Source organism: Opisthorchis viverrini (genome assembly GCF_000715545.1).
Source record: "Opisthorchis viverrini unplaced genomic scaffold opera_v5_224, whole genome shotgun sequence".
Classification (NCBI taxonomy): Eukaryota; Metazoa; Platyhelminthes; class Trematoda; order Opisthorchiida; family Opisthorchiidae; genus Opisthorchis; species Opisthorchis viverrini.
The window spans coordinates 576,942-589,450 of NW_008751878.1; the positions used below are offsets into that span (position 1 = coordinate 576,942).

The window sequence follows — 12,509 nt, forward strand, 5'->3', positions numbered from 1 at the left end:
GGTCGTAGCTGCCATAACACCCTAATGGAGCACCACGGCTTGGACGCTGTCAGGTTATCCAAGGACAGACAGGAGCGGTTACGATGCAGAGAATGAATGTGAACCAAAAACCTTCCAGTCACCAAGTTTGGGCCTCATCCACTGAGATTTCTTGAGTTCATAATTTTTTAATAACAATAATAATAGTGATGCACTACTCACAAGGATGCTGAAAACTTTTCGACAGCCCATGACCGGTTTTTTGATCTTCTCGGGGCTCATCAGGTAGGCGCAGTCCCCCGAGTTTCCGTCAACCTTATGTTTTTACATTCGTTTGCAAACTGGAATTATCAAAACCGAGAGATTCAGCTGGGTTCCAGGTGAGGCTCTCGAAAAACTAAATTAGCTTGCAAATGAGTGTATATTTGCTAATAATAATAGTGGTTTATTTTTAGTCAGTAATTGTGAACAGTCATCATATTATCTGGGGAAATTTGTTCAGGTGGCTACAACCTAAGGGAAGGAAAGACTTGTCTTATAACTTACAGGTTGCCAAAACCAGACCTAGGTAATTATGCAAGCTCTAATCGTAATTCATGGCCGAACTCAAAACACAGTAGGATGTACTGAAAATTTCACACATTTTTTTTCAGACAAAACGTAATAGCTCGCTTGACAAAATACAATATAAACATCATTAACTGTGTCCTGGATTCCCCCACCTTTGCGCGCCATTATGAAGTTTCCCAGTAGACTGATGAAGAAACTCATGCCATCAGTTTCACTCACACTGTGTATTAAGTACGTGCTGTAACCGCGTGCGTCAAAGATGGCGGAATTCTAGGAAATGCACCCTTTAGAATCGAACGATTTGGGATGTGCAGGAGGAGCAGTCTGTCACCTCGAATGAGTATGCACTATTGACGAGGTATTTTTCGTTTTTTCCAGGCCACTTCAACCACTGACCGAGGGGACCAACCCAGTCAAACGCTTCCTCGTTTTTCGTTCAAAGCAGAGAGCACAGGTAAGTTTATGATTGGTACTATCGAGTTAGTACACAGACTTCCGCAGGATGACGGAAAATCGAGAGTTGTAGGCAACTGATGAGCCCCAAATTGGGCAGAACTAATCGTGGCCTATCGAAGAGTCATCAGCAATCTTACCAGTAGTGTATTACGTCTAGAAATTTTTACTAAAGGGACCGAAGTTAGGCCACATTTGCGCTGCACTAGTTGCATCACAGGTGCTTCCTCTTTGTTAGTCGTTCAAAGTGTGTAATTTATTTCTATGTGTAACACCATTCTATTGATTGAGAAACGAATGGCTTTTACGAGGACAGGGAAGGAAGTACAACTGACCATGGTGATTGTTCCCAACGCCTCTGGTGTAATGGACCGGAAAAACTGGAGCGCACGTGATAATTGCTCTAAGAAACCCGCTGTCACTGTTGACTCCTCCGTGGAGTAAAGTTTTAATAGTAAGGTGGTTATATTTTGGCACCTTCACGCTCGTTGAATTCCTGCCCTGTCATGGCAACAAGAATGGTCGTGTGGACACCCAGCGAAAGTATTAGGATCAACAAGGAGTTGACTGTTCCTTTTGACGGGAGATACTACTCCTGAGGTGACTGCAAACTCGACTGCTGTCGCCCCTCTTCGGGCTCGTCAGCTAAACGCAGTTGCCCAGTTTCTGCCGAGATGATGTTCTACATAAACACCAAATTGTACGGTAGTATGATAGTATCAACTGAGGCATGAGGCGCACTGTGTAGAACATATTCATTTGAAGACAGATTCTGTTGGAGTTCAAGTTAGTCTCCAGTTGATACCAGATTAATGCACAAGTGAGAGTAATTGGTAAAGTTCGTACACTTTGACTTGAAGTCGAACAGAAGACTGGCGGAAACCCTGGGACTGCGCTATCTGAGGAGTCCCAAAAAGTGCGAAACCGGTCGTGTGCTGTTGAACAGTTTTCAGCAAACTTATGAGTGGTTTCCTTTATGAAAGTATATTGCGATTTCTAAAATATCGTACATAGTGAAACACGAAGCGGCTTTTATGAAGCACATTCAGTTGAAAAATATCATAAATATGATATCCGGTTGTTTCTCATAAAAAAACAATTAGTTGTGCAAATGAGTATACTTGTCGAAATCTGTCCAATTTGGGCTCGATCGAAACATTAGGTTGACAGAGGTTCAAGGACTGAAAAGCCCCAAGAAAAGCAAAATCGGTCATTTTCTACTGAAGAGTGTTCAGCAACGTCACGAACGGCGTTTTTTGGAGAATAGCTCTAAAAGCTGAGACATCCTTTGTTCAACACGTCCAGCTGAGGAACGCCACAAACGAGGAATTAAGCTGAGATCAGTTGTCTTCCTTGCTGACGCCAACACAGTGTGTGGCCAACCATGTTGATTTATTGAAACAATGGAGCAACAGATTTCATATCCCTGCATTGAAACAAAAAGTCTGAAACTCCTGACATCTGGAGATATTTTTTTAAATATTTGTATCCCTGACATGCGAGGCGAACGTGTTACCACTATTCCACCAGCGCACGTTGGACGCATCTGAATTCTGACGTCTGAACGGGTGAACGTGTTCTCACTTGAGCGATGTGATTAGTATGCCCGACACATCATCGATTTTTTTCCATCAACCGACGCAGGACGCGACTACAGTCCTTTAGAGGACGTTGGGAAGCCAGAGATATGTTGTGGCCCTGTTTCACATCATTAGAAAGACGGAAGAAACCCTACGTGCTGGATTGTCCTGTCAACTTCACCCTCAGGCCAGTTGCTGGGGCATTTAATGTCCGGAGTTCTGGGCGGAGCATAGACAAGTCACGTAGCTAGAAACCGTGCTTGTTATCGAAACGGACTTACTGTCCGCCTCGAGCATCTATGCCAGTGGATGTGAAACTCTGGATGAGTTCAACAGGCGACAATTTGTCGACCGAACCACAAAGGTCACTCATCCAACAACGTTTTGTAATCATCGTGTACCATTTTGGCTGAATAAGTGACCAGAATTCAGTTATTCGACCTTATGGTCCGCTTGTGTTTATATATTGTTTGTCCTTTAGGCTAAGACGGAGGAATGATAGCATTTTTTGAGCACAGTTTGGGGCTTGACATATTCAGCGTAGTGTCCATATAAGGTAGGCGAAAACATCCCTATTCGGGCTCATAGAATCAAGGTTTCGGACTGTCAAGCAACACAGCGTCACATCGTTTCGCAAAATACAAAACTGTTCTTCTTTTTACAGATACCAAACATATGCCGTCAAAGGTCAGGCGTAGAACCCCGATGTCTATCCAAGAAACCCTAGCAGGAAAATTCTTGGTCACTGGAGCTTCAATGCGCCATGAATCGCCAAGCTTAAACATTGATAGCACAGAAAAGGAACCAGTCGCTATTGTCTGCGCTCCCAACGGAACGGGCAGACCACGTATTGTCGCACAGAGGACTATCGAAGAAGGAACATATTTCGGTCCATGGTTACTTTGCAAGACAAAATTCGAAACAGAACAAGGAATTGAACAAAAGGTATCTGTAGTTCAGCAAGTCTGGTAAAACGAACCCTAGCTAATTGTCTTTTGAGGGAGTTTAACTTCTTGTACAGCAGTACGTTCAGTTGCCAACCGTAGATACCAGACGAGTGGTTCGAATCTCCTTCCTAGAAGATTGGACATCGCGGAACAGGAAAACCGCTCCGTTTCCTCGAGAAAGAGAACGAAGTAAAAGAAATTAAAGAACGTCTCACCAAGTTCTTCCTTTGAATATTATAATTGCGTCCACGACCTTGAATCACTCAGAGATTTTCATCCATAAAGATCAGTTGAATTTATGTTCTCACATTGAAAGTCAAGTCTAGGCTGCTATCATTGAGCTGTTTTTTTTACTAGGTTTTAGTCTAGTGAAATGAATAATACGAACAGTAGAAATACCCTGGTCTACTTTTCACTTACTGACTCAGCATCTCCTGGGAAGCGGATGTTGACACTTTGATTGATTAATTAAATGTTCTGGCCTCCCGAGAAGCCTCCAGTCCATGTTAACTGACAACCCAGCTCACTTAGCCTACTTAGAACACAGCATTCAATAAATTGATCACGTAACCTGTGGTATGACATCACATCACAATCAACATCAAAAGGTACTAAGGTTTGACTGTGGAATGTATGCTATCGAAGACTTCAAAGCTGTCTTTACGAATGTCATGTCTGACCATTATTTTTGCTTTTGTGCTTCGCCGTCGGTGATTCTCTTATATCTCTACAGACCCATCGTATTCGACAGCATTCTCCATTCGTGGTATTATTCTCTCTCCATCACATTCATTCGGTGTCTCCCCTTTTGGAAGATAGGTCGTTTTACCAACGTCCTTACAAACGATAAGCCAAGTATATAAATGACTTCCCTTAGGGCTCAGGTAACTTATCAAGATGCCAGATTGTCATTTCAACTAATTCGGTATTCTCCACTGTGATTGGCCAATCAGAGTGCTCCCATGTTCTCATCACAAAGCCTCTGCTCCTGAAACAAAAATTATGAGTTTTTTGTGAGGAAGTTTCAAAATTCGGAAGAAATTTCTGCCGCAAAGAATGATTTTGCTCGGAGGGTTGTTTTTTGAGGAATGACCCAAAACGCACCTGTTGTAGACCTAAATTGTACTGTTCCGGCGTCTCAAGTGCCATCAAGTGGGGGTGCAGGTTGGCAGATGCGGTATCGTAGAAGTGGTACTCACATCGTTCCAGTTCGTACAGAGTTTTTCTTGTTCCGGAGCAATCATTTCTTTCAGTCAATGATTGACCTTCATACTTAATCACACTTAGCAGTAGTATATGGTTTATTTGCTCCTCATGTGCTTGAATTTCTCTGAAATATTTCCAGTATGGTCTCTTTTTGGAAGCTGTAGTGTCGCAAAGTAAGCAACGACGCGCTTCATGAGACCCAAAGACAGCAGCTGGTGCTGTAATTTCTTTTGGTGGTGAAAAGTGTGTAACAAAATTGTTTGATCCAGACAAGTAATCAGCGGCCATTTGATTGAGTTTTTCTTGAATATTGGACCCGTGTCGATGAATAACCCAAGCTGATTGAGTTTTCTCCAAAAAAATCAAGTTTCACATTCACCTTTGTTTTCTCTTTCCTAATTCACTTATGATGGGCACACTTCACTTGGTGAAGTGAGGGTAGAAAGTCTGACGCACTCTTCAGTAATGATTCACTCACGCTATCCATTCACCTTTGTTTTCTCTTTCCTAATTCACTTATGATGGGCACACTTCACTTGGTGAAGTGAGGGTAGAAAGTTTGACGCACTCTTCAGTAATGATTCACTTCACGCTATCCGAAAATTCCCGAAATTTGTTTTATATTTAATGACTTACTGGGGGGTGAATAGTGAACAAATCACTTCCAGCCGTTCTTGTGCAGGTCTGTGGAAGTTAGGAGCATCTTAGTTAGTTAAAGGTCCTTACCGTGAAAAACGCTCTGTGAATTTTAGAGTCTTCACGGAAATTTCCGGTACAAACTTGCGCCCAGCGGCCTATCACCCGGTCTTCAGTGGATGTCCCTGGTTCATGGAGAGTCCCACAAACCTCAGCTGAATGAAACGAAAAGCCCAAATCTAGTTCAGGTTGAAATTTCCCAAGGTCAAAGCCCTTTCTTCAAAGGACCGCTTCCCCAGGCCGTTGGGTGTCAGGAAAGGAAACATGTATTTTTCCGAGCCACACGAAAAGTTCTACCTGGTGAGGAGTTGATCTTGAAGTAAGTTGAAGACCTTATGGTCCCACTTTTTTTAACTTATTCCATTTCAACCAGAGGTGCTGCATGCGAAACCTGTGAGCAATTGTCACTTTTAGTGCATTTTTTTCTATCATGCTATCATAATTCTCATTTGTATTTTGGGTTTTCTGATATTACTGATATTGTTGTTGTCGCCTTCTACCGAGAGTCCTCTCATTTTGCTATTTCAGCTGCGTCAATCAGCTGGGCAATGACTTCTCAGCAAACCATGCGTTCAATGAAACAGCTGAAAGTCTTTCATGCACCGGTCCTCACCAGGGGCTCCCTGCAATACCTTTGAACAAAGGACCCATTCTTGACGCAAGTTCTTCAAAAGCTTACTATAGAAAACAACACAACAAGGCTATGGATCCCATGAAAGCTCAACTGTGTTGGCAATCACTGAACAGAAATTCAGCTGGCTGGACGGAAGAACTTCAGCCCTTCAATAAAGTACATCCGAGAGTCACGTGCCCAACGCAAGCTGTCGATTTATGTAACCAAAAGTTCGGCAAGTATTTGTGTGCTGTCAAAGGGCAGGGATTCGCGGAGGGAGCAAAAACAACACACGGGGATCAGTTCAATCTCCACTCAGCACAAAATTTAAACGAAACCAAAGCTTTATTCGACAGGCAGAAGAAGGAATCGCCGGCCTTGTTGCTATCTGCTCATCGGTCAGTGGCTTCCACAGGTGAGAGTCCCAGAGGTCAGCTTCCACCTGCACATAAAAAGGAATCGTTCGATGGTAAGTTGAATTCCATCCATGAGTTAGAATAAACGAATCGTATTTTTGCTACATCTGCGTGTGTTTAGTGGCGAGTGCATACAGAGGCCGCTCCGTAAAATGTGTTCATCTCCAGTGCCACCTGTCTGCAGCAACCAACTGTGATCAAATCCGTCTATTTCTAATATGGAATTTGTGGAAAGTCTTGAAAAAAATCCACTTTTATTGTCAACCATTACGTTAATTTCACTCTGTGCTTGAAGAATGAACGTAAGTACCGCGGTTACTTTGATTTAGTTAGATGCCTTAAGCGACAAACTTCTTCACAGCTTCTAACTTCTGAAACAGCCATTTCGAACAGATTTGTACGCTAGAAACTGAGTCCGCCACTGACTGCCACAGTCTAAAGTGCACTACTAGCCGAGAAATTTGTCAGGAAGATCAGATTACCGAAGACAATCTCAGAATGGCCGAGACCTTCTGAGACACCCAAACCCCAGAAGGGAAACTGGTAAGCTTCCAGGCCAGAAACACCCGCTTTTGATCGCACGTTCAAGAGATCAATCAATTCAGCAAGGGCCGACGTGTGTTCAGGCATGTCACGAAAGCACGGCTGACGGTGATAAGTGTTCAGGTATCTCATAGATGCATGGTCTTCTATAGGGGATAATGTTGGTAGCTCAGTTAACTCAAATGGTCTTTGGTATGCTTGCTGAGCTGGGCAATTTGATTGCAAGCGTTCCATCAACAATCGAGGGGACATCATCGGTGCGTTTTTAGGGAGCGTAGTAGTGCGTAGCGATGGGTTGGTGGTTGCGCCGGGTGATGATGCNTGCCGGCTGATGATGCCCACCGAACGCCGATCGGACAGCCTGGATCAAGGTCAAAAGTGTTCTTTAGAAGACGCGAGGCCTCTTGTAACTTTTGCACTCGCTTGTTCTCAACAAAGCTGTTACGTTCGGCATTGGGGCTGAGACAGCAGTAAGATACAAAAGAATTGAAACATGGAGTGTTTCCCCTGCAATCCCGCTTTCCGAACGCTGAACCGAACTTCGATTTCGGTCTAACCAATGAAAACTCCTCGACATGAACGGAACAGCAATATTGCGTTGCGGGCATTATTAGTTTTGGTGGTCTTTTACAAGGACAGTCGTCAAATAGCGTACGTCGCTGTGCCTATAGCAGCTACAAACGAATTAGTGAATGCTCTGAAACACAGTTACATCTATGCTGATGAAAATATGAGGAGGTCAGGTAACTTTCAGTTGAGATTTACTTTTGTAAATGAGGTCAATCTGTACTGAAAAAACATGAATCAGTGTACAGCTGAAACATCCTTATTGGGAGTCACTCGTGGACGAATATGCTCAAACTACTAACCTGGAGGTTGCGGGTTTGAGACTCTGGAGTTTCGTGAGACGAGCACTACTGATGATTCTCATTGAATCCGGAACACCTACTGGGTTTTGAAATCAACCTACTTCGTTAAAAGTCAACTAGATTATCGCCTAAGAACGCGTAAGAGCATTATGAATACCTTATTCTGTGTGCAATCCAGTTTTACCAAGCATACTGAACCCATTCCCTCTTTCCTTGCTTAGGCGGTGAAGGTTATTCATGTGAATACTGTGGAAAGATGTTTGCCTATCAATACTATCGCGACAAACATTTGAAGTACACGCGTTGCGTGGATCAAGGGAATAGAAAGTATCCATGTAAACTGTGCTCACGGTAAGTCATATGGATGCTCGTTGTACAACCCTGTTCAAACGTTTGACAGCGTTCTTCCGCTAAGTCTTCCTGTATCCGAGTTGTGAATAGAAAGTATCCATGTAAACTGTGCTCGCGGTAAGTCATATGGATGCGCGCTGTACAACCCTGTTCAAACGTTTGGCAGCGGTCTTCCTGTATCCGAGTTGCAAACGTTCTGCTACAACAAGAATTTATTTGAAATCGAGTCAACCAATGATCCACTGATTACACCTTTTCCCGTTGGATTACGTCGGGAGGTTCGTTGGATTCTTTCGTAGTCGGGTTCAAAACGATGATTTTGTGTCGCGTTCCCGCCCGGGATCCATGACGTGCAGAGGATGTCTTCAATAAGGTTCTTTCTATATCTTCATTGACCAAGTCGTAGTTAGGAGAGTGAAAGTGGACAAAAGCGAATTTTCAACACACGAACACTACTCATAAGTAGCTGACGATCATTTCATAAAAACCCATGCACAGTATGTCTTTCAGCTAGGAAAAGGCTCACCAGTAGTGCTGCTCATTTGCACTTGTCCTTCAGTATTACCTATTTTCATCAAGCAAATTAGTATTGATCGAAGGAGTTTGGATAGTGCCCGTATTGATCGACAAAATGACTTCCTTTGTGAGCAGAACACCACTTTTTCCTAAACGTCAAGGAAAGCTTGAAGTTTCCATTCCTTATTCGATCATACACGTTAGAGTTGACGTACACCGAAGTTATTTCAACAAGTGGTTACTGCAGTAGTGCGGCTCTCACAAACCTACAGAGAAGCTAAAAACGGGTCAGGAAAGTGAAAACCATCATTCTGTTACTGGTGAAAGAAAGAAGGCCTTCGTTGTTGTTTATTTTATTAGAGAAACACCAACTGAACAGTCACAGACTACTGGACAGGAGAGCAAAACTCTCATGCATCTTGTTTACAAAAGCTGAATATCCATATTCTCCTTGAACGCGTCTTCTTGAATCTTCCTGGATATTCATTGACTGTTACTCAAACGCAAGCAAATGCAAGCGACTCCACAAATTCCATAATAGACCTCACTTTCCAAGAGACGTGAGGCGGATTTACGATAAAACATGCTACTCGTATGCCCATCCATCAGTAGTATCACAGTGATACTGGTAGTTGAACGGGGATACGGTTTACATGCATTCGTCGTTGAACAGCGCGCAATCATATCACGTGATTGCTTCTCGAGTTCGGACTTCTCACAGAGTAGGGCGTGTACTGTATGATGTTCCTTGTCGAATCCCATAACTGATAGTCCGTTTATCACACCCCTCCAAGCAAAAGAGCGTATTGATTGATAGCTACATGTAACAACCCAAACGATAGTAGAGATTATGCATACAAACAAGACACAGAGGATTTGGCTCGGGATGAAGGCTCAGATGAGGAATGGAAGGTTGCTAGCCTCAACTATATATGTCAAGATATATGCACGCATTGTTAGTAGGAAGTATAATATATAATAATGTAATAGTTCATCTATAACATCTTTTCGGCGCTATGCCATCTGAAGAAAGCATGAGGACAGAAATACTGCCTAGACAGGAGCAGTCGAGTCACCGGGGTCGAGTTCGATCCATGAAACTTCCGGTCACTAATTTCGCGTCAAAACCACTGAGCTATCTCGAGCATGTGACTCCGGATTCATCTGCACGTAAATCAAAGGCTCAATACAGATTTGAAAGATCGAGGTCGTTGGTAGGGGTTCGAATGTTAAAGTGACAAAAATGTGGGAAAATTAGATGCTAGTACAAAGTATGGGGAGTCACAGACGGTTTGCCATTGGCTAAAATGTAATGGTGCGTAAAATTCCTTGGCGCCGACGGCGGACAAACGTGCAGAGGTGGATATTCGCGAAAAAACGTCACCAAAAATGCAGCAAGCTAGTGGCTATCATCTAGGTTAGAAATTATCCGTTCAAGGGTTTTGACACTCGTTCGGTAGGTTGTTGCTTCACCCGGGAAACGCCCTCATATTTGTCATCGACGCAACCTGAAGCAGGATGAATTTCGCTCCGTGATTGATGCTCCCCCACGTTGATGACGAGTTCTAATCGTAGCTCAAACAGAATTTGCTAGTGGTTCGTGGCTATGAAACGAATCCGTGTAATTCCTCCTTTTGTCGCACTGCCACAAACTACAATGACCCGATCTATACAAAATCCCACGTTCCTATCCAGCCTATATTAATCCATGTTTTTAGGTTGTCCAAAGGACTTGTTAACCCTGTAATTTACCTAACCCATCGAGAATCACATCATTTTCGTTTGAACAGTCACCCCCAGTCCTGGATTAATCATTCTAGTGAGTTCATATCAAAGAGAAAGAAGCAGTGAGCTCGAGTTTCCCTCTTTTTTATATTTCACTGGCAGTACATATGCTCAGCCGTCAGACTAAACGTTTTCTAGCATAAATTTGCCTGTCGTGCTCCAAAAGCTTCAGAATTCTTTGTCATCCTTTCACACGGGATTGCTGCGTCTGATTCCTGCTCACTTGTGTTGCTAAATCGACCAACACACCGCCCGATTTTCATTGGTTCAAGCTAACGCCGTTAACCTTACCTAACTGATGAGCCCCAAATACGGTGAGACCGGTCGTGAGCTGTCGAAAAATTTTCAGCATCCGTATGAGTAGTGCATTACGACTTACAAAAAATCATTGTCGGCGTCACGCTAGAAGTGACAACACTTATGCTGGAAAGAAAATTCCGTGTATGGTGCTGCGATGTTGGACTACTTCAGTGAGCCGTATGCTGCTGAAACCCCACCACATGAGCCACCGGAGAGAATCAAGACCATCGAGGACGGGTGCCACGAGTACGAACAACCGAGAAACTTTGACATTGTGTCCATCATATCAGTAAAACAACATGACTGCATGCTTGATAAGATCATCCTCTGACGGCCGATTAGGGACATCAGACAGATATCAACAGAGGTGAATAAACACGCAGACTTTTCAAACAAGGGGTGCGCTCAGGTAAGCAGGTGTAATGGCCTTACTGTACCCCATTGGAAGGCAACATTACATTAACCGGCTTCGCGCGAAGTGACATCCGAGTCGGAGAGCGAGGGAATCAGCCGATGCACTGTGCAAAACTGACAATTCTGACCACGATAGACTAGGGAAGTCGGTAGCAGAATTTCAGTTCGCTTACCAACATGAGCAGTGCCTACGAACAAAATAGTTCAGGACGTGTAGTTCAACAGGTGTACAAAGGAACGAAATGATTCACTCGACCAAAAATGGTGCAAGAAATTCCTGCATTCACCTCTAGGTTAATAATTATGCAACAGTTTTATGATTTGGTTGTGCTATTGCGTCCACCAATACAGACAACTATGATGCAGTTCTATCCAGTTTGTACCTTTAGTTTGAATCAGCGCAAGTCACCATCTTCTGGCAGATTCATTAACGAATAAGGCGTAAAGTATAAAGGTGGGCTGATACACTGAATTTACCTGTGGCATTGGTGAAAGTCATGAACGATGCGACAGTGAGCGACTTAAATAAGCTCCCTGTGGTAGCCTAACGGTTCTTTGTCCGCACACATTTCCGGCCAGGTTACTGTGGAACAAAATCACAGGGATTGTGGTCGAGTGATGACAATCAAAATACTTAAAAAATACACAGCCGCTAAATACTTCGCCGGCCACGGGTAGTTATGTTGTTAGCGAGGTTCCTTCAGATAATCTCATCCGGTGTGAAGGAGAAGTCATTCATCAGCAAATGCTCATGAAAGAGTTACAAACTATTGGACAGGAAAATAAAGGTCTAAAATGCACCTTTTTTTAAAAAATGAACACTCACGTATCTTCTTGAACTTTCGTAAATATTCATTCCATATCGCATAATTGCAAACGAACGCTGCAAAACAGTTTCACCAGTTCCATAAAAAAAACCGCCTTCCATTGAACGCTAGGCGGAGTTACGATAAAACGGCATACTACTCACATGCCACATCAGCAGTATTCTCTGTTACACCGATACCTAATACTTACACAGAAAATCTCTTATTATCGGGAAGACGCTAGCTGCCTTCACACCTCAAGACGCATTTCGATGAACAAACTATTGGTTTCCTCATAATCATCGATGAGAGCTACACCAAATGGGAACACAAGCGCTTCACTGTCGCACTACTCTGCCAATTTGTTTGAAGAAGGCCTCCGAATAGAAAGATGGCAAATGGGGACTGGACAAAGGGCTAACTCTTCACTTTATTCTGAAAGCCGAACAGCACCAACGATACTCC

At 43.4% G+C, this 12,509-nt stretch overlaps 1 protein-coding gene across 1 annotated transcript in view; it reads left to right on the plus strand.

Moving 5' to 3' along the window:
- Positions 1–3,287: 3,287 nt before the first annotated feature.
- Positions 3,288–12,509, plus strand: part of T265_08495 (hypothetical protein) — a gene marked incomplete at both ends in the record, with an annotated part of 16,599 nt that continues 7,377 nt past the window's right edge. The window contains 3 exons of the mRNA XM_009174309.1: positions 3,288–3,527; positions 5,488–5,750; positions 5,960–6,513. Coding sequence (XP_009172573.1) covers positions 3,288–3,527; positions 5,488–5,750; positions 5,960–6,513 — 1,057 coding nt within the window. The remainder of the gene's footprint in view (positions 3,528–5,487; positions 5,751–5,959; positions 6,514–12,509) is intronic.